The sequence below is a fragment of the Sebastes umbrosus genome, chromosome 14 (genome assembly GCF_015220745.1).
Source record: "Sebastes umbrosus isolate fSebUmb1 chromosome 14, fSebUmb1.pri, whole genome shotgun sequence".
Lineage (NCBI taxonomy): Eukaryota > Metazoa > Chordata > Actinopteri > Perciformes > Sebastidae > Sebastes > Sebastes umbrosus.
In genome coordinates this window covers 30,787,679-30,807,713 of record NC_051282.1, presented here as the reverse complement: position 1 = coordinate 30,807,713, position 20,035 = coordinate 30,787,679, and the positions used below count along the sequence as shown (strand labels likewise).

The 20,035-nt window shown below is 43.1% G+C and overlaps 1 protein-coding gene across 1 annotated transcript; it reads left to right on the top strand.

The window, feature by feature from the left end:
- The first annotated feature begins 3,123 nt into the window (after positions 1–3,123).
- sgsm3 (small G protein signaling modulator 3) lies at positions 3,124–19,928 on the top strand. The gene is made up of 21 exons (XM_037792076.1): positions 3,124–3,307; positions 9,454–9,543; positions 10,789–10,874; positions 11,168–11,231; positions 12,439–12,650; positions 12,853–12,960; positions 13,843–13,986; positions 14,147–14,342; positions 14,504–14,649; positions 15,150–15,383; positions 15,480–15,662; positions 15,764–15,919; positions 16,181–16,235; positions 16,349–16,398; positions 16,495–16,647; positions 16,735–16,805; positions 17,058–17,106; positions 17,312–17,397; positions 17,479–17,601; positions 17,900–17,960; positions 19,006–19,928. The coding sequence occupies exons 2-21, from the start codon at positions 9,537–9,539 to the stop codon at positions 19,087–19,089; spliced, it is 2,268 nt and encodes a 755-aa protein (XP_037648004.1). The 5' UTR covers positions 3,124–3,307; positions 9,454–9,536; the 3' UTR covers positions 19,090–19,928.
- Positions 19,929–20,035: the final 107 nt, after the last annotated feature.

Genomic DNA, 20,035 nt, shown 5'->3' with positions numbered 1-20,035 from the left:
AGGGAGAGAGAGACTGAGGGAAGGGTATGTAAGGTGAAAGAGATTGTAGAGAAAAGGACATACTAACTTTTGTGTCAGTGGCAGGAGGCAGAAGAAGGCTGCAGAGTGCAGGAACTAACTGTTGTGTAAGTGTAATAGGTAAAAAAAACAGAGTGAGACATTTGCATTTTTAAGGATTATCGACTCCTCAGTCAGGAGGCAACGTGTGTTTTCATGCACAGTTGTAAAAAAAGAAGAAATTAAAATGCAGTCTCTCGCTGTGCAAAATGTGCAGCTCCAGCATCAAAGTGCCAGCTCCTGTCACGCATGAATCATCTCATAGATAGGAGAATAGCTGATCATGTGGTTCTAATGCCCATTTAGCCTGACTTCTACTAACTAAAGTGAGATAACACATGGGCTATACCGTCGCCCTAAGGCCAGTTCGGGCTATACAGGAGCACACCAGAGTTCAATTATAATACTTTATCTTAGGTGTGTGTGGGTGTGTGGAGGTGGGAGATGGAGGCTTGTGGGGGATGTAATTATGGGAACATACAGTTTTACTTTCAATGCGTTGAGCCATGACGAATGTGCCAATGTGAAAAGAGCTTCATTGCACTAGAGACATCTTGTGGAGCAATCGTGTAAAAGCATTATATGTGAAACCGTTTTAGAGGAAATTCAAGGTTTGTCTCTAAATAATTAAAGGGATGACGACTGATCTTCATTGTCGTGACTAAAAATTGAATGATGCCACGACCAAATTTATTTCCAGTAAATGAAAATGAAGTGGTAATATTTGTGTAAAGAAGATGGATATAGTCTTACTTCATCAGAAACATTATGTTAAGACATTTTTAATAAAGCTTAGAGAAATGCAACATTTGAGTGCAAAACACTTCATAGATTTAAGTTCAATTAACTGAATGGAATTCGTACTATTAATTAAGTTACCTTAACAATAAATACTTGAGTTCCTCGGACATTTTTTCATGCTTAAATTGTTTGAGTTAATAAACTTAAATAGTTTCAGTTTCCTCAAACAGTTTGAGTTGAACTAACCCTACTTATTAACCCTTTGAGACCCGCGATCCCGACCAACTTTACTGTCTTTTAGAGGCTCTAGCAGGTTCAGTTTTAGAGCTAAAGTGAAGTGAAGATATCATGAAATTAGAAAACCTAATGAATCCATTGGTACCAACGACTTAATGAAAGAGTGTGTACAAAAAGTCAGCAATAATGACATTTAAATGAGGGATTGCTATAAAAAAAAAGCCTTCCTGTAAAGGTAGGTTTTGAGGCGTCATTTAAAGGTCCCATATCCGTTTTAGCACATTTCAATGGAATTGCAACGGAATTGCGTTGCTAGGCAACAGTTTGGGTCCATGTTTACTTCCTGTCAGCTGATGTTATTTACATACACTGTAACCAGGAAATAAACTGGGACACATTTAGAATGTTTACGTTTAAAACCGTGTAATGGTCTAAATATTGTATATTTGTGACATCACAAATGGACAGAAATCCTAACAGCTTGTTTTAAACGCACAATTTCTGAATACGGGGCTGTGTGTATTTCTCCGTATATTGAGCGTTTTGATAGTTTAACAGTATTTATAAAGCGCTTAAACCTGCTTTATAATATAAAAAACATGAAAATCTCACTTTTTACAATATGGGACCTTTAAAGCCACAGTTTCTGAATACGGGCTGTGTGTATTTCTGCATGGATTGAGCGTTTTGATACTTTAACGGTATTTATCAGTATTTATATAACACTTAAATCTGCTTAAATAATAAATAAATAAAAGACATGAAAAATTTCCCTTTTTACAATATGGGACCTTTGAAGATTACTTTAATTAATTTAAGATCATAAAATAAAATTAAATATAGGTCTACAGCTTTTTTCCTCTTATTGCCAGTTTATTATTTAGTGCTCCTGATGGTATCTCACATTACGATTGGTGATCTGCTGTAGTGCATCGTGACTGGTGTGTGTGTTTAGTGCTGTAGTGAATGAATGAAGGAAACTAATGAATGAATGGAACAACAATAAAGTCGTGTATCTACGTCATGTATTCCTCCCGCGGAGGGATATCTCCAGTGAGACGTGTAGTTCCGGGATCTGGAACTACTTCCCAGGATGCACAGGGAAAAACTAGTGATGGGAATTCCGGCTCTTTTTAGTGATCCAGATCATTTGGCTCAGCTCACCAAGCAGAGCCGGCTCTTTCGGCTCCCAAACGGCTCTTCGTTTTACTTCACTTCTGCCTTTTATAATTCAGCCAAATTTAGTGCTGTTTTTTTTATTAGTATATTTGCGCATATATCACTTAAATTATTCAATATAATTATACTAAACCCTATAATTTCCTGAATACCATAATTTATATGCTGCTTCGTTTCCGACTGTCACTCATCTTGTCTGCTATTCGTGCACCGCACCACACCGCATCGCACTCCTCTCTCTCTTTCTCTCCTCCTCTCCCTCCTGTTCTGTACCTGTAGACCGTCAGTGCGCCTTGCAACCCCGCCCCTCCCCGCTTGATGGTATAGGCAATATCGTTGATGCAGTACACACCTCAAGTGCAACTACCTTTGTTTACATTTATTTATTTATTACATCTACCCTACCTGTTTTACAAGTGCAATTACCTCTGTTTACATTACATCTATTTTTTATATTTTATACTTCTAGTGTAACACTTCTGTTTATATTTATTTATTACATCTACTTTACCTGTTTTATTTGCTTTATAACTGTGTGTGTTTTACCTGTTATATGTTTTATCTGCCTCGTTTAGTCTTGTCAAGTATTTGTTTTAAAGCACCGACCAGAAGTGGCAGCTGTGAATCTCGTTGAATTTAATACAATGACAATAAAGCTTTCTATTCTATTATATGATCCTTGTCTGTCATCACCTGATCGGTCGTACGGACGTCATTAACACAACATTCAGTCACAGTCAGTGCATTGAGTGCCTTTGGCGCGGAGAGGATCATCCTGTCATACTACCTTGAATTAATAAAAAAAAAAAAAAAAAAAAAGAGCCGGCTCCCATCGTTCACTTAAAAGAGCCAGCTCAAAGAGTCGACTCGTCCGGTATCGACACATCAGTAGGATAACCCAGTAGAGCGGTGGAGGGATACAGCGGAGGAACACGTCGCTAGCAGGTTAGCAGGTGCACAACGCAGAGAAACCACTAACAGGAGCCTGAAGAAGAGGAGGATGAGGATGATGGCATAACATATGGTGCTTTACCTGCTTTAACAACGACAGAAGCAAACGTTAACCTTGAGCTTTCTCTAGAATAATGCCACGGTGAGTTAAAGCTGCAGTAGCAGGCTGATCATGTTGAACTGTTAGCTAGAAGAGAAGATAATGTCTGGCTAACAGCTGACAGCTAGGGAGTGATTAAACGTCACGTTATGTTGGTTAATATTAGGAGTTTTATCAGGACTTATTATACTACTGCACTGTGTAGTAGATATCTGTAAATAAACGTGAATGTAGTCGGTTAAATGTGTTGCAGTTGAACCGTTTAAAGCTCATTTTATTCTCGTTTGACGTCATCTGACGTCACCTGACGTCACCTGGGGGGTTTGACGTAACGTCAACGTCATTTCAGCTGATTAATGAACATTTAGTTTTCACACACACTTAACATGCAAGTAATCAGAATACTTTCATAGCATTTGGAGTGATATGATGCTTTATTACGTGTTGGTTTAATGAACTACCGTGCACAACGTTAGCTTTTCATCTGTTTTTAGCTGGTCTGGTTTAAAAGATGCTGCAGTTCACATTAAAACCATCTTTATGTTACATTAAGGGTGTAGGAAAATATGAAGTATCGCGATATCCCAGCCAACATGGTTATGTGGGCCCCACATGGGTTATGCTGGGGGTACCTGGGTACCAAGTGGGTATGGGCCCAAAATGGGCATCTTATCTGGGGCCCACTTGGATCAACTAAGTTGGTGGGTTACCCATGTGGGTCCTAGTTGTGCTCAGAATGGGCAACACAAATGGGGCCCACTTGGATCAACTAAGTTGGTCCCACATGGGCTCCCCATGTGGGCTACCTGTGTGGGTCCTAGTTGGGTCACTACTGGGAAATTAGTGCATGGGGCCAACATAGAAACTGTGGACAAACCCACTTACAACCCATATTTCAGCCCATGGAGTCCCCATGTAGTACCCACATAGTACCTAAAGCTGGGACCAAGATGGGTCTTGGGTATGTTGCCCAGTTGGGGCCAACATAACACCCATTGTAATCCTGCATGGAATCCATCCGGGCAATTGACATTGGGTCATTATGGAACCCGCGGACAATCCCATATAGGGCCCATTTTTCAGCCCATTTACTACCCACATGGGCCCCACATACAAATGATGGCTAGGATTATGTACACTTTTGATTTTTATTTGACAGTTTACATGCTTAATTTAATGCATGTGTAATTGAAAACATGTGTACATGTTAAATACTTTATAAAAGACACCAACTAAATGCATAATATATACAGAGTTAACACCATTCTTTTCATTTCCTCTCATCAGTTAAACAAACTGAATGTGCACTAAAGAAATGACAAATTCTATTTAGTATCTGGAATGGGTGTTTTTTTTTCAATTCATTTTTATTTTGTGGTTGTATATTAATGTGTATTCATTTGTGTTAAAATCTTTGTAATGCTCATCTTTGTAGAGCTTTTCCCTGCAGATCGTGACTCTGATGAACACTCAAATCAGTCATACACTGTCAGAAAATATAGAAAATATCAAGTATTGCGATTTTGTGTTGTGATACTTTATCGATTCTCAAAACCACTTTTCAATCGATAGTTAATCTTTGAGTAAATACTTGGAATACAATGTTGGATGGTACAGGGACCGTGATAAATGTAAATTGCATAAAAAAGTAATAGTAGTAGTAGTTATTTTTAACTCAGATTTTATGCAAATGGTGGCGTGTTCTTTATTCTATCACAGTTTTTTGTTTTTTAATTAGATTAAAAAGTAATTGAAATATATTGTAGCGCTGCACAATTATGGCCAGAATGCTAATCACAATTATTTTTGATCAATATTGAAATCTCGATTATTTATAGATGATAGGGACAAAATATTTTTACTGCAATTTCACATTTAAATAAACAGAGCGCTGCTTTCACATTCCATGTTGTGCTACATTAAACCATCAAAAACTCTAAATGTTATCCTTTTACTTAGTGTTATTCTCATCTACAGTGTTTTTTTTTGTTGCATAAAAACACACAATTAAAATGATAAGAAAATAAGTTATTGTATTTCTATTTAAATATTTGCTTTATAAGAGCTGCTTATAGCTAGTGTTAGGAAGTTAAACAGGTCATATTTCCCTCTAATATCTATGTTATATTGCTGTGAAACATCTCCTTCAAACAAGTGGATTTAAGTTATTAGTTAGGATATAAATTTCTCGCCAAAAACTACATCTTACAAGATTACATTTGAACGCATCATGATAGCGTTATAATTTTCCTTTGCCCAATACTCATTTGTACTGAGTAGAGCTTGAACACACCATAATATAACTCAATGGCAGTGGCTGCTGGTTGACGGTGCATCTCAAGCTGTTAGTTCAGCAAGCACTTGATTTATGCAGCAGAGTTTTCTATGAGCGGAGCGTTTTAAACGTCACTATCGCAGTTGATCATGTTCATTTAATTGTGGGAAGCCAAAATCGTGATAGCGATTAATATTCGCTTAATTGTGCAGCCCAAATATATCGCCGATATATTGAATCGGAACCCCTGTGTCATGATACGTATCGTATCGCCGGGTTCTCGCTGATACACAGCCCTATGTTACACCCTAACATGTATTGCTAGGCTGTGTGTGTAACCAGGAATACCAAATCCAGATGAGTCACTTGTTGCTGCTACAGAATATGTAATCTAATGTCTTAAGGCCGGTTACTAATAAAGCTGTGGTTCTGTAGACAGATCAGCTTTAAACTAGAATGACCAAGAGCTGTTATAAGTTGTTTTAAAGCTCCTTTCACCTGCAGATTGTTTTCCCCCGACCTCTAAACACCCTGGTGTATAAACGCGGTGCATTTGGAGGGGTTTTCCCAGTATCGTCTCATTTCCCTGCTTCTTGAGGAAGTGACATTCCTGTTCACCACAGTAGCACATGCCTCTGTCTGTGTGTGCACTGAGAGTGTGAACGGATAGATGTGACGTGTGGCTGTGTGAAAGAGAGAGAGAGAGACGGAAACACACAATCTGTCATTATTCAGCCAGAGCTAACTTGGCGAGGCACGAGCCGGTAATTCTCTGCCATACGTGGCTGCTTGGGTGGGCGTATTGATGAGAGGGGAGCATGAGTCACTGTTGTTGTTGTCACTGTGAGGAACAACTGGAGGAAGTGTTTGAGTAGGGGAGGGGGTGTCTATAGGGCAGCCCAACAGGGCAACTCGGTTATCAAGGTAAACGCTACTGGTGTAAAAGGAAGGGTTTTGCCGTGCACACACTTGCCCTGTCAGCACAGCAGGATGTTACTCTTTGCTTTTCTTGCAGCAGGGTGTTGACCAGTGTGTGCAAACACAGGTGAGCATAGCCGCACCTCAACAATGGAAAAGATCTTCTTGTGTTCAGAGTAAAATAGAAACCTATTTGAGACCCAGTCAGGTCCTCTCTGCTAAATCACCAACAGTGATGGTTTTGGTTTCATCATAGTGTCTCTGGGAGTTTAATATGATCTGTATTGGGTCTGTGAGATTATATATACATTTGTAACACATCAGATTTTGCAGTCTGTATCGTCGTTACTGTCTGTTCACTATCTCTGGTTGTATTTGGTCATTGTGGGAAATGTTGTAAATCAATGAGCAGGACTGCTTTATGGCAATATTGGACAATGTTACTGACGCTGGGGGTGAATTCTCTCAGGTCTTACCTATCCATAGAGACCAAGATCATGCATATAGACCTGGTAGTTGTGGAGCTATTCTTGGTCTATTTTGGGTCTGTCTGTCTAGGCGTACCACACCTTCCAGCACCCCTAGGGCTTAAGAGGTGACCATCAGGATTATATTTATGTAGATTAACTAACTGATCAATGAGCTAATCGTTTCAGGTTTAACTTTTGCTTCCATCTGCAGCAGTTTTTTCGCGGTTAGATTGTCAGTGTGTGCAACAAGTTTGCAGGAGGGGCTCGAGTCAGTCGTGTTGGTTTTTTCCTGGCAGGTGATTGAACTGTTTGTGTTCTTGTAAAGGGAGTCGCTCCAAAATCCCAGCACTCCCCTGAGCTCCACACAGAGCTAGCCTGAAAGCACTTGGCCATCCTCCAAACCTCCAAATTGATTTCTCATCTCTCTTAAGTCCTAAATCCCTCTTCAGATGCTGCAAGCCTGCTGCTGGAATGAATCATTTTGGCAGGGTGCTTGCATGCTGGTGTGAGCCTCTTTTTTAGCAGGTTACGGTTGTCGTGTCTGCCAGCGTGTGTTTGTGTGCGGCTTATCAGTGCTTAAATAGTGTCCCCTATCAGGATACTTAATAGGAACGTGGAAGCAAGATGCCATGACCTTTTGGTTATTAGCCTTCAACCCCCTATCCCCTTACTCAATGGCTTAATTGTGTAGAAACTCTGGCTCTTTACAAATAATTGGTGTTGACTATCCAGTAATCGGGGGATTGTGATTATTCTGTGTGCTCAAAACGTATATTTGGACAGCAGCACATTCGTTGTGGGTATTTTGGATCTACATTCTTTGGCTGACTTCCAGTTTTAATGTGTGTTTATATGCAGCACATGTTGAGTTTTCCATTTTATTGATATGTTGGAAAAACTCTATAGGTGGTCAGCCTTGCTGAACTTTTGCAGACAGAAGAATACTGACTGGAAACCGATGGATTGCCTAGTCCGGGTAGGGAATGAGTCCTTACCCCAAGTGAAGGAGTTTGAGTACCTCGGGGTCTTGTTCGCGAGTGAGGAGACAATGGAACGTGAGATTGGCCGGAGAATCGGAGCAGCGGGGGGGCGGTATTACATTCACCTTACCGCACCGTTGTGACGAAAAGAGAGCTGAGCCGGAAGACAAAGCTCTCGATCTACCGGTCAATCTTCGTTCCTACTCTCACCTCTGGTCATGAGGGCTGGGTCATGACCGAAAGAACGAGATCGCGGGTACAAGCGGTTGAAATGTGTTTTCTCAGGAGGGTGGCTGGCGTCTCCCTTAGAGATACGGTGAGAAGCTCAGTCATCCGTGAGGGACTCGGAGTAGAGACGCTGCTCCTTTGCGTTGAAAGGAGCCAGTTGAGGTGGTTCGGGCATCTAGCACGGATGCCCCCTGGACGCCTCCCTTGGGAGGTGTTCCAGGCACGACCAGCTGGGAGGAGGCCACGGGGAAGACCCAGGACTAGGTGGAGAGATTATATCTCCACACTGGCCTGGGAATGCCTCGGGATCCCCCAGTCAGAGCTGATTAATGTGGCCCGGGAAAGGGAAGTTTGGGGTCCCCTGCTGGAGCTGTTGCCCCCGCGACCCGACCCCGGATAAGAGGTTGAAGATGGATGGATGGATGGAGAATACTGACAGAAGAGCGCATTGACTTGACTGTGTGTTTTATTTTTGTTGGCTGACTGATGCACTTGAGAGAGTCCTTTTTTTAATATGTGGCATAACCAGAGCCAAACATTTGCCAGGGCCCTGGATGGCTGTACAATAACCAGAGCTTTGTTGCCACCGTGAGAAGGAAGAGATGATGGTGATCGGCTCAGCAGTTATGCTTTCTGCTAGGGTGCTTCATTATTTACTTCATTACTGTTCTAATTAATTGCAACGTATTTTCTTAAATGATTCATTGGAATTGTAATGAGACTCTTTTCCATTGGGTTTGTCATGCGGGGAAACTGGTTTTTAAAGAAGATGTAAAAACATACTAAGAGAATAGAAGCATGTTATCTTTTAGAGTCATATTCAGAGTGAGTTACCAGACTTGTGTGATGCATTTGTCATGGAGAAAAAGCTATTCACTAAATGAAAAAAGTAAATAGTGAGACGGATGTCTCTCTCTCTGTCTGAGTATTCTCACACGATGTGTGTTTGTTCATTTTGCCCCAGGACTTTTTAAAAATAGAGAATGAACACACACAAAAGTTAAGTGAAGCCTCCAGTAAGTACGTCAGTCATATGGCCGTGAGAAGAGAGACCACAATGTCTCTCTTTCTCTCTCCGTATCTCTTCCTCTCTCATTTAATATGCTCAATGTTTGAAGAAGGAACGTTGCTTTGTTACAGGATAGTTGGACTCGAGATTGGACTCATGTAGAGGTACTTGTGTAATTTTTGAAGAACAGCAACGATGTTTTATGGCAAAAGAGGCAGGTTTGAGACGATGCACTGTAATAACTTGTAATCAATGACGGAAAAAGTACCACCAACCTTTTCTCTTCCTCTGTTTGTCCTTTTCTACAGAGTGGGTGCGATCTGCTGACCTCCTTTCTCCAGAGTGACTGCAGGATTTGTGTATAGAAGCTATTCACTCTATTACCAACAGAATGTCAGGTAAAGATTTCTATACATTTGGTGGAAAAATCTCTCAATTTGAAGAGGGGTTTCTGTTCATGTATTTGTGGTTATGAGAAAGACTTTCATGTCCACAAATACACACTGACCTTGGATCGTTAATATTTGATTAATTGTATTTAATTCTATCACAAGAATGAATGCCTTTACTCCGTCCTTTGTATATATTTTGATATCTCGTTTGTGGTTTTAACCTGCTTTGTTATTGTCAAAATTCCCTCGTAATATTTATCATATTTTCTGTTTAAAGCCAGTTTTACTTCCTGTTTTTTGGTTAATGTTCTTTCTCAAACAGAGAATGGGGGTTTGGTTAATAGTCAGATGTAATTCATCACCGTGGCAACCAGATAGCATCGTTTTTCTCAACCCAGTTTAGATGAATTTACTGTTTATCGGACCACAAATGAGACAAGAATTAGAGCAACAACACCGACTCTCTCTCTCTCGCTCTCTTCTTCACCGTCTCCTCCTGGCGAGGCGGCCGTCTGGTTGCTGCACCGAGGAGCCGCACCGCCGCACACCGGCCACAGCGCACCGGGGTGCAACGTTTTAAAAAGCAGTTTCGGGACATTTTGGAGGAGCACCATCCACCAGCACCGGCCGCTCTCGCCTCAGCTCCAGCACCGACACCGCACCAGGCTGATCTGTGATTTCATTTATTTATCCAACGGGACGTTTTTCTTGTTTTCTTTTGGGCTGAAAGTTGTGTCGCTCCCCGTCGTTCAAACCTGTTAGACACCCACAAACCTCCAGTATCGGCTGCTTTCCGTTAATTTATCTCCAGCAGGAGGAGACGGTAAAGAAGAGAGCGAGTGAGTGAGAGAGACAGTCAGTGTGTTTTACGAATAATCCACTACGTTGATTTCACCTGTTCTTAGGTGGAGGAAACTAAAAAGTGAAATGAAAACCCTCAGTTAGCTAATGCAATGAGTTGGGCTAGTTAACTACACCTAACTAGCTAACTAACTAGAAAGACAAACTACAGACAGATAAACAGATTTATCAGTTTGCTGCTCAGACTTAAACGAGCATGAGTGCGCCTGCAGCTTGGAGGATGACCTTTGACCTGCAGTTCTTACTGTAGTCACACGTCATATTCCCATTTTACCAACAACCTTCTTTTTCATTTCATTCAGTCATTTGTCAAATAGAAATGGCAAACTACACTGGACCAGTACCAGTACCGGTACCAGTTGTTCTAATTTGTGAATCTCTCTGTTCTAGGTACCTACACACCAGCCCCCGGGGGGCCCTTCTCCGCTCTCACCCCGAGCATGTGGCCCCAGGACATTTTGGCAAAGTACCATCAAGTGAGGATTCATGTGACTCCATGTGTTGTTGATGTGCAAACCTTCTTCAGTAACTGTGACATTAAATAGAGAATGAACAGAGTGTGACTGTTTTAGAACGAGAGCAGAAAATAAAATGACAAGCTATGACACATCTGCATCAGCGTGACAGAATATGAAGACAACAACCTCGGGGGCTTTGTCTTCATGTGACATCTGTTGTGTTAACTGGTGTTTTAAGATGCTTCAACGGTGTCTTTAACAGTCACCTTTCCTCTACTGAAGACATGCGTGTTATTTGTTTGTCTCTACAGAAAGAGTCCTCAGAACAGCCTGAACACCAGTATGATGAGTTTGGCTTCAGAGTGGACTCTGAAGGTAAAGTGTTGTTCACTCACATGGACACTTCTTCTGTCCCACACTAGTACAATCCCTGTAAAGAAATCTAAATGTGAATGTTCATATCTGGTCACAGTGGCTCCGTTATGTACACAAACTGAGCTCATGTGATCTCAGTTATGACTGCACTTTTTCTTTTCTTGCCCTTCTAAAAACTTTTCCCCACGTGACCTGACGTAGGTTTCTGCATGATGACGCTGCTACACATACAGTATATACATCCTTATAGTCAGCTTATTAACGTTACATAAAGTAACTTAGATGGCGGTCGGCACGCTCCCTGTTTGGCGAAGCAAACAGGAGTACGGTACGGAAGCTCAGCAACGTACTGCTATGTGGACGCCACATTAGTTCGGATCCGAAAGTCACACAATAACACAAACTAACTAACCGATGGATGCAGCGGTAGACTGGCAACTCCTCTGTTCTGCGACGTTAAATGATTGTTTTTATGAATGAAGTCTGGTCTCGTAGCTTTGAAGTCCACGATATAACGGCTTCAGTTCACCATGGAAAGGGGGGCTGTCTGATGACGAGGTTAAGCTGTGAAAATACTCTAAATATAGCGTACACTTGAACTGATTTTGTTTTGTTTTTTTAAGTCTGCTGCTCCCGTCCACAGCCGCTTTACCTCGCCATCAGACCGCCTTTACGACGGGTAACTTAAACCGTTATATCGCTCTATTCAAAGCCACCAGAGTCCATTCACAACCCTTTCAGTTATTCCTAAACTTGGCTTCGATGAGCTTACTTTGGTAACCTACCTTACTGCTTTTTGCAACGGCTGAGTGGGAACGGTGTTTCCTGTTGAACACAGATGAACCAGCCCTTCAGATTTACCAATATTTAGTTTTCTTTATTCATCTGATTATTGATATATTCCATGTTATTTTTGCTTAATAGTTAACATGCATAGTAAAGGTCAGCTGCTAGGAGGACGGTGTATCTCTCCCATTAAGGGAGTTCTATTTTTGCCTTTGTTATTTAACCACTTGTCTCTTATCACTTCCGTCCACTTTCCTTCCACGTCCCTATCATCTATCAGCTTGGTTACATTACAATTGTACTTGATATCACTTTCCCCATACCTCAGATCAAGAGGTGGATTGGGGTTAACTCATGGTAATATTATGATTACAAAGAAGACAAACTAGTAGTCCTCATATATTCCTCTCCTGTCACTCAGACGATGGGAAGCCCAGGTCCTGGCTGGGCTCTGAAGGCTCCCCCCAGCGTGAAGACCCCCAGCAGCGATTGCGCTGGCAAGCCCACCTGGAGTTCACCCACAACCACACGGTGGGCGACCTGACCTGGGAGCTCATTGATCCCGTCCTCTCGCGCTCCGAGCGTCTGCGTTCCCTGGTGCTCGGTGGCATACCGCACAGCATGAGGCCACAGGTAAGTGGACTCGCTCAGCATGGGAGAACTGTTTGTGTCATTGATTAGGAGTGGGACACATTGGGCTAAAGTACTGCCCACGATGGCCAGTCAATTTTTGATGTAAAAAACAAGTGAATAAATATTGTGACTAGAATGCTACAGTTTCTAAGTTATCTCCAAAGTCACAAAACAGCTGCTTTATAGATGTTCTGTCTGTTAGCTATGGATGCGTCTGGCTGGAGCGCTGCAGAAGAAGAGGACCTCTGAGATCTCTTACAGAGAAATCATTAAGAACAGTTCCAACGATGACACCAGCTCAGCTAAACAGGTAAAATCACAAACACAATCCCACTGCTAGTAGAAGCTTTAGTAGGTTCAGTTTTAGAGCTAGAATGAAGACACAGATATCATATGAAATTAGACAAGTAGTAGTTTTTGGTCTCCTGGGCCGGAGTAGATGACGTTACTCGCTCTGGAGAAAACCCCGATCACTTCACTCAGCAGCAGAAAACAAGACACGGGAAACCTCTGTTGGTTTTGAAGCAGCAGCAGCTTTTATTTCTGCACAAACTGAATCTTCCACTGAACATTCACTGATATTCTCAGAGCTAAACTAACTCTTGTCTTCTGCTCTGCTGCTCGCTCGTTTTGCCGCAGCCCTCTCTCTCTCTTGCTTCACCACTCACTTCCCACAACACTAGTTTTCCCTCCCGACTTCGGTCTCATTCCTGTTTCACAGACGGGCTTCACTAGATATAACTTAGTTTTTGTTGTGCTTCTATGTAGTTTGAGTTGGAGTCTGAGTTGTGGTGGCGGCTGGTCGTTTGTTGGCGTTTGCGGACTCCATTTTTAACCAAACATTAGCTACGGCTAAGGCACTCGAGCGTGCATGACGTCACATCTGTTGGGTTTTTCCCAGTAAAACGGGCCCGGGTTCTTCACATTAAAAGCAGTCTACAGGCCGATAGAGGAAAACCAGGAAGTCACGGAAGGTCTCGTTTTTTAGGTTAAGTTACAACCTGTTCACACATTAGCAATAAAATACGATTTAAAGATATTTATACGTGTAAAACCTTACATACAGTCCCTTTTAACAAAGGTAAATGTGAGGTCTTTATTACACTATATGTATTTTAGTTTTTCTTCAGTCTCTCCTGCTGTTTCTTTGTGATCATGGTGTGATTGTTCCTTGTTATCCTCTGTCCCTCAGATAGAGAAGGACCTGTTACGGACTATGCCAACCAATGCGTGTTTCTGCAATATGACCAGTGTGGGAGTGCCGAGGCTCAGACGGGTACTGAAAGGCCTGGCCTGGCTCTACCCAGACATTGGGTACTGTCAGGGCACTGGCATGGTGAGATCACGTGTACAGTACACAGAACCTGCTGTCACCACTAAATGCCTACATTACACCAGCTAGCCCCTCAACTTCCATAAATGCAGTAACACCTTCATCATATTTTCATCATCTTCACTGCTCCTCTTTTCATTGTCTTCCCTACACCCCCCTACAGGTGGTTTCCTGTCTACTGCTCTTTCTTGAGGAGGAGGATGTGCTATGGATGATGTGTGCCCTGATCGAAGACCTCCTTCCTCCATCCTACTTCTCCTCCACTCTGCTGGGCGTCCAAACGGACCAGAGGGTTCTCCGCCAGCTCATCGTTCAGTACCTGCCGGCCCTCGACCGTCTTCTGCAGGAGCACGACATCGGTAAGGACGGGTAGGAAAGATGGTGAGAGTGTGGTACAATAGATTACCCACCACCTTTCAGCTGTCTGCTGTGCATTAATAAAATCAATTGTGGTGTGGAATGACTATAAACTGTGAATAATCGTATACATTATGTAACCCCCTCCTTCTTGTACATCCAGAGTTGTCACTGATCACACTGCACTGGTTCCTGACATCATTCGCCAGCGTGGTGGACATCCGTCTTCTCCTTAGGATCTGGGATCTGCTTTTCTACCAGGGCTCACTGGTGCTCTTCCAGGTCACTCTGGGCATGCTCAAGATCAAGGTATTTGCACTACATCACCGTATTTCGTGAGTCTTGACTCCCTGATAGGTTACTTTACTGGCTGACCTGCTCGACCAGTCCATGGAAAATGCCCAGTAGCGTCCGTCCGCTCAGTCACATGACTCGGTCACAGGTTCCCAACGTCACGTCCGTGTTGAAATGGAAGGCGCAGTCGGCATGTAGTTAGAAAAATTCAGAGGTGCAAGACAGAGCACCGCGACAACTTGCGGAGCCTTCACGCACCATGCGAAAGCCGTTATGATGTCATTTTGTGCCGCGGACCCCTCACGCCAGCTTCACCAGCATAACCAAGCTTTAGAGATTCAGTGTCTTGCTCATGGACACTTTGACACTCTCTCTGGAGGAGCCGGGGATCAAACCAGGAACCTTCCAATCACTAGACGACCGTCTGCCTTCTGACAAACTATTCTAGTTCACTATTGACAATAACTGTTTATGTTGAGTATTAACCCTTTTGGAAATGTACTCCCCGACCCCAGGAGGATGAGCTTGTGTCATCAGAGAACTCCGCGTCCATCTTTAACACTCTGTCGGACTTGCCGAGCCAGCTGAGAGACGGGCCCGCGGTCCTCGGGGAGGCTATGAGACTAGCGGGGACACTGTCCCAGGAAACACTGGAAGCCCACCGGCACAAGCACCTCGCCTACATCCTGAACGAACAGGCACAGCTCAACAACGGCAACAACACAACACTCAACACCAATCTCAACAAGGTCAGTGGTTGTGGAACGTGTCCATGCATCTTGAGTTTTTATTTAAAAAATAGTCAAAAGAAATCAGTAATTGATGTTGCGTTTGTGTGTGTTCAGGTGGTGAGGAGACAGTCCCTGCGCAGGAAGTCCACCCTGAGCTCCCTGCTGTTTGGGGAGGACGAGGCAGAGGCCCTGAAATCCAAGAACATTAAGCAGACAGAGCTGGTGGCAGCCTTGAGAGAGGCCATAGCTCGCACTGCAGAGCACTTCCACTGTCTGGACCCACGTCACTCCAGCACTGTGAGTTCACACACTGCAGCACAGGAACGGTGTAGTTCATGTCCTAAATGTAACAGCATTCAGTAGAGGTAGCTCTGACCTCTCCCATCTGGTCTCTCCAGGACCTGACCCCTGACTACTCCATGGAGAGCCACCAGCGAGATCATGAAAACTTTCTCGTGGTGTCTCGCAACCGACGGAGACGGGCAAAGGCTTTGCTGGACTTTGAGCGTCATGATGACGACGAACTGGGCTTCAGGAAGAATGACATCATCACTGTGAGTTAGAATTTGCACACACAAACCAAACAATGAATGAGCCTCATGCAAGAACCCCACTAGGGATGTGACAGTGAGGACAAATTCACACCGGTTAAGAAACTTTTGACAAATGAAAATGTTGTTGCACGAGGCCTGTTGCTTCTTGTTGTTTGCAGCCATGTACCCTCACTGTACATACTGTACACACACTGTATATACTGTACATACTGTACATACTGCAACCTCACCTCTGAATCTGTGTTTTCCTTTCTATATCAGATCATCTCACAGAAGGATGAACACTGTTGGGTTGGAGAGCTAAATGGCCTTAGAGGTGTGTGCTTTTCTTAAGTATCCACACCAACTGTTTCCATTTGCATAATAGATTTTTCTATAATCTGTTTTACAGCTTGTTTGACGTATATTTTCTGTGGCTCTCTGTAACAGGTTGGTTTCCAGCAAAGTTTGTGGAGATCCTAGATGAAAGAAGCAAAGAGGTATGGGAGCAGTTAATAATAATATCTCTTTGTTTCCTCACATTCCTCCTCCAGTATCCTGATTATTAGTGTCCTGATTTCTGTGTCCGTCCCCAGTACTCGTTAGCAGGTGATGACTCTGTGACGGAGGCAGTGACCGACCTGGCCAGAGGCACTCTGTGTCCGGCACTCAAGGCCATTTTCCAGCACGGTCTCAAGAAGCCATCTATACTGGGAGGGCCTTGTCATCCTTGGTTGTTCATAGAAGAGGTAGAGGTTTTTTTAAATGGCACCATATTGCACAGAGTTGTTGTATGAAATTCACCACAGGACTTAATCGTTCTTGTTGTCTCTCAGGCGGCCAGTCGAGAGGTAGAGAGGGACTTCAACTCCGTCTACTCCAGACTGGTGCTGTGTAAAACCTACAGGTAAATACCGGCGTTTTGTCAAGGGACTATATTCACATGGATCATCCAAACCTCTCCACATGAGGTCCTGGAGGCACTTTCACTTACAAGAAGCTGTCAGGAGGCTTGGGTGGTAACACACCTGGTTTAACAACAAACAAACGTGGGATCAGAAACAAATGAGATGTTTACCGTCAGTAAGAACTGAAATGTGTTTTGGCGGTGGAAAAAGAGGAATCTGCTTTCAACTGGTTCTTTTCTGATATTTCCCAGGTTAGATGAAGATGGGAAAGTCCTAACACCAGAGGAGCTGCTCTACAGAGTGAGTACAACATGTTTGTTTGATTTAGCTTTATGTGCAGAGTGAGGATTAAAGTCAAATACGTAGTTTGTCCCAGCTTCTAAGAAGAAGTATGTTGCTTTAACGTAGTGTTTGTCTAGTGAGGCCGAGCCATGTCTGTAAGCTCAGCCTGTAGGAATGAACGTTAGCAGGAAGTGCATGAGCGCCCTCTGTCTGCTCTCCTTAGGCGGTGCAGTCAGTCAACATGAGCCACGACACCGCACACGCTCAGATGGACGTCAAGTTTAGGTCTCTCGCCTGCGTCGGCCTCAAGTGAGTTCTCAAGACTGACGGTCACTGTGCACGCACACCCTCTGGCTGTTTGGTTCTTAACTCTGTGTCTCCCCTCACCAGTGAGCAGGTGCTGCACCTGTGGTTGGAGGTGTTGTGCTCCAGCATGCCGGCTGTAGAAAAATGGTATCACCCGTGGTCGTTCCTTCGCAGTCCTGGATGGGTACAGATCAAGTGTGAGCTCAGGTGAGAAACACTTTACAGCTACAGCCTGTTTCAGCTAGAGCATTAAAGGTGGTCGACTTTGGAAACTTTGAGCAGGAATGGGTCAAGTGGGAGCTGCTGAACTTGGCACTGAATTCCTTTCCAGTGCACTTTATCTCCACTATGTTCCACCTTTACCTCACCTAATAAAGGTAGTTTGAGAATAACTAAAAAGGGGCTTTAAGAACAACACAAAAATGAATTTCTGCTTCAATATGGACACATAATCTGACCACTAAAACACATAATAAAGACCAGTCTACTGTTGTTGTCTCCTCAGAGTCCTGTCAAAGTTTGCCTTCAGCCTCTCCCAAGATTGTGAGCTACCGGAAAAGAAAGAGGTGAGCCGAGGAGATTACCACACCGTCCTCATACAGAGCTGTAGTAAGAAAGTCTGACTGTTAGAAGACTTCAGTATTCAGAGGGAGAACAACGTTCAAAAAACCTCTCTTCTGATAGCCGGCGTTGTGGATGTGCTGCTTCAGCATCAGCTCTTTAGTTGGGACCTCTAGGTAACATGTCACTGATGACACTGTAGATGCTTTAGTGAACTCAGTAGTTACTAGTTTCACTTATCTGCTGATGGAAGACTGTCACACAAAACAACTTTTGACATTTGTCTTCTTCACCCAAACATCTGCACCTTTTTTATATTTGATCTTTTGAGATAGTGAGGTAAAATGTTAAATAAAGCCTGGCTTCAAGTGTCTTATGCTCCCTCCGCTGTCTCTCTCTCTGCCCGCTGAGCGTCTCTCGTTCTTCAGCGGTAGACCATTAAACCAGTTGAATCAAATAACAAACAGCGCCTACTATTGTTTATATTTTAATGAACCTCTCGTTTGCCTTCCTGCTTCATCACCAACGGCCGTGCAGTTCAGGATGAGATCGGTGCATGCATGTAGAGATTTCGGAGACCAGCGGCGTTGAAAACAGCGTGACCTTTCACAACTAGTTTCTCACGTTAACCAGCGGTCCACTTTCATGTTTCGGTACGGTCGGCTTTCACACCTGATGAGCACCGTACCCGAGTCCACATGAACCGTACGCCAGAGCACCTTTTCAAGTGGACTGGAGTACGGATTGATGAACCGTGCCTGTGGAGTACGGTACGGAGCGCTCACACTTATCAATCAAACTGGACTTTGGGGTCAAGTGTACTCTGATCTGGCCCCGTGTCCCTGATGTGAAAGCACCCTAAATCCTCCATTATCAGTTCAGACTGTAAACCACTTCAGTCACTGATGTCAGCAGGTTTTTTTTTTACATCATCTGTTAAAGAGGATCTTTTAAAAAGTGGTGTTTGGTTAGTAGTGTGATATACTGGAACTGCCCTCTCTGCTGTATTTACATTTAAATCATCTCTCCAACCTTCCCTTTGTTTTCCAGGAGAAGGAGCAGAGACCTCTGAAAGAGGGAGTACAAGACATGTTGGTGAAACATCATCTCTTCAGCTGGGACATCGACGGCTAGACGGACGCAGCAGCAACACACACGGCTGAATCCCACTCTGTCCTACGTTGTCTGTGTATATTTGATGTCTCTCTTCACCTGTTTCTCACAGATTGTAAATTAGACGAGCGTTGTCTGCTACAGTAAGTGACTACTGCTGAAGTACGTGTGCATTAAGGTGCACACTTTATTTAAATCCCAGTGTAGGAGGTTGCACTACACGGTGAAAACTATATCTAAAAGTACAGAATAGTCTGTACTCTGGAGCGCTCAGCGTGTCCCTAACAGTAAGTATTCCTTCAGTACTCACTGCTCATAGTTCATAGCTAACCGAGTGCCCGTTTTGTGACTCGTGCATCGGCCGTGTGTCTGTAAAACGCAGCACGACAAACACTGGGCCTTTTATTAACACGGTCCTTAATCCCCAAATGTTAAGACCAAAACACAACATTCCTAAACACGGAGCTGTAAAGTTACAGATTACTATTATTTTTGAGAGGAATGCAGCTTACCTCAATATCATGAACTCCACAGAATATCTCATTGAATACTAATGTTGCACATGCCGAGTAAAGCCTTTTCTAATTGTAATACAACACTATGGGTGTGTGTGTGTGTGTGTGTGCGCTACCTTAACAGTGGTAGTGAACACTTGTATGACATCATGTAAATGAAGCAGATAAATACTTTTGTTTGTGTTACAATCTATAGTAAATAAATGTTACATAGAATATAGAATGTTTTTGTATATAAAGTAAAGTTGTGTCTAAATGTGCAGGTTAAAGAAATCCAACATTATCATTCTTACTGTAACGCTACCTTTTAGTTCTGACTTAAAGCTGCACATGCATCAGAAAACAGGGCATTGTCTGTTTATTCATTCAGATTGTTGATTGTCTTGATAATGGTAGCCTGTAAGCGGAGACTTGAGAAGATGTTTTGGTTGTTATTTCCTGCCGAGCTAATT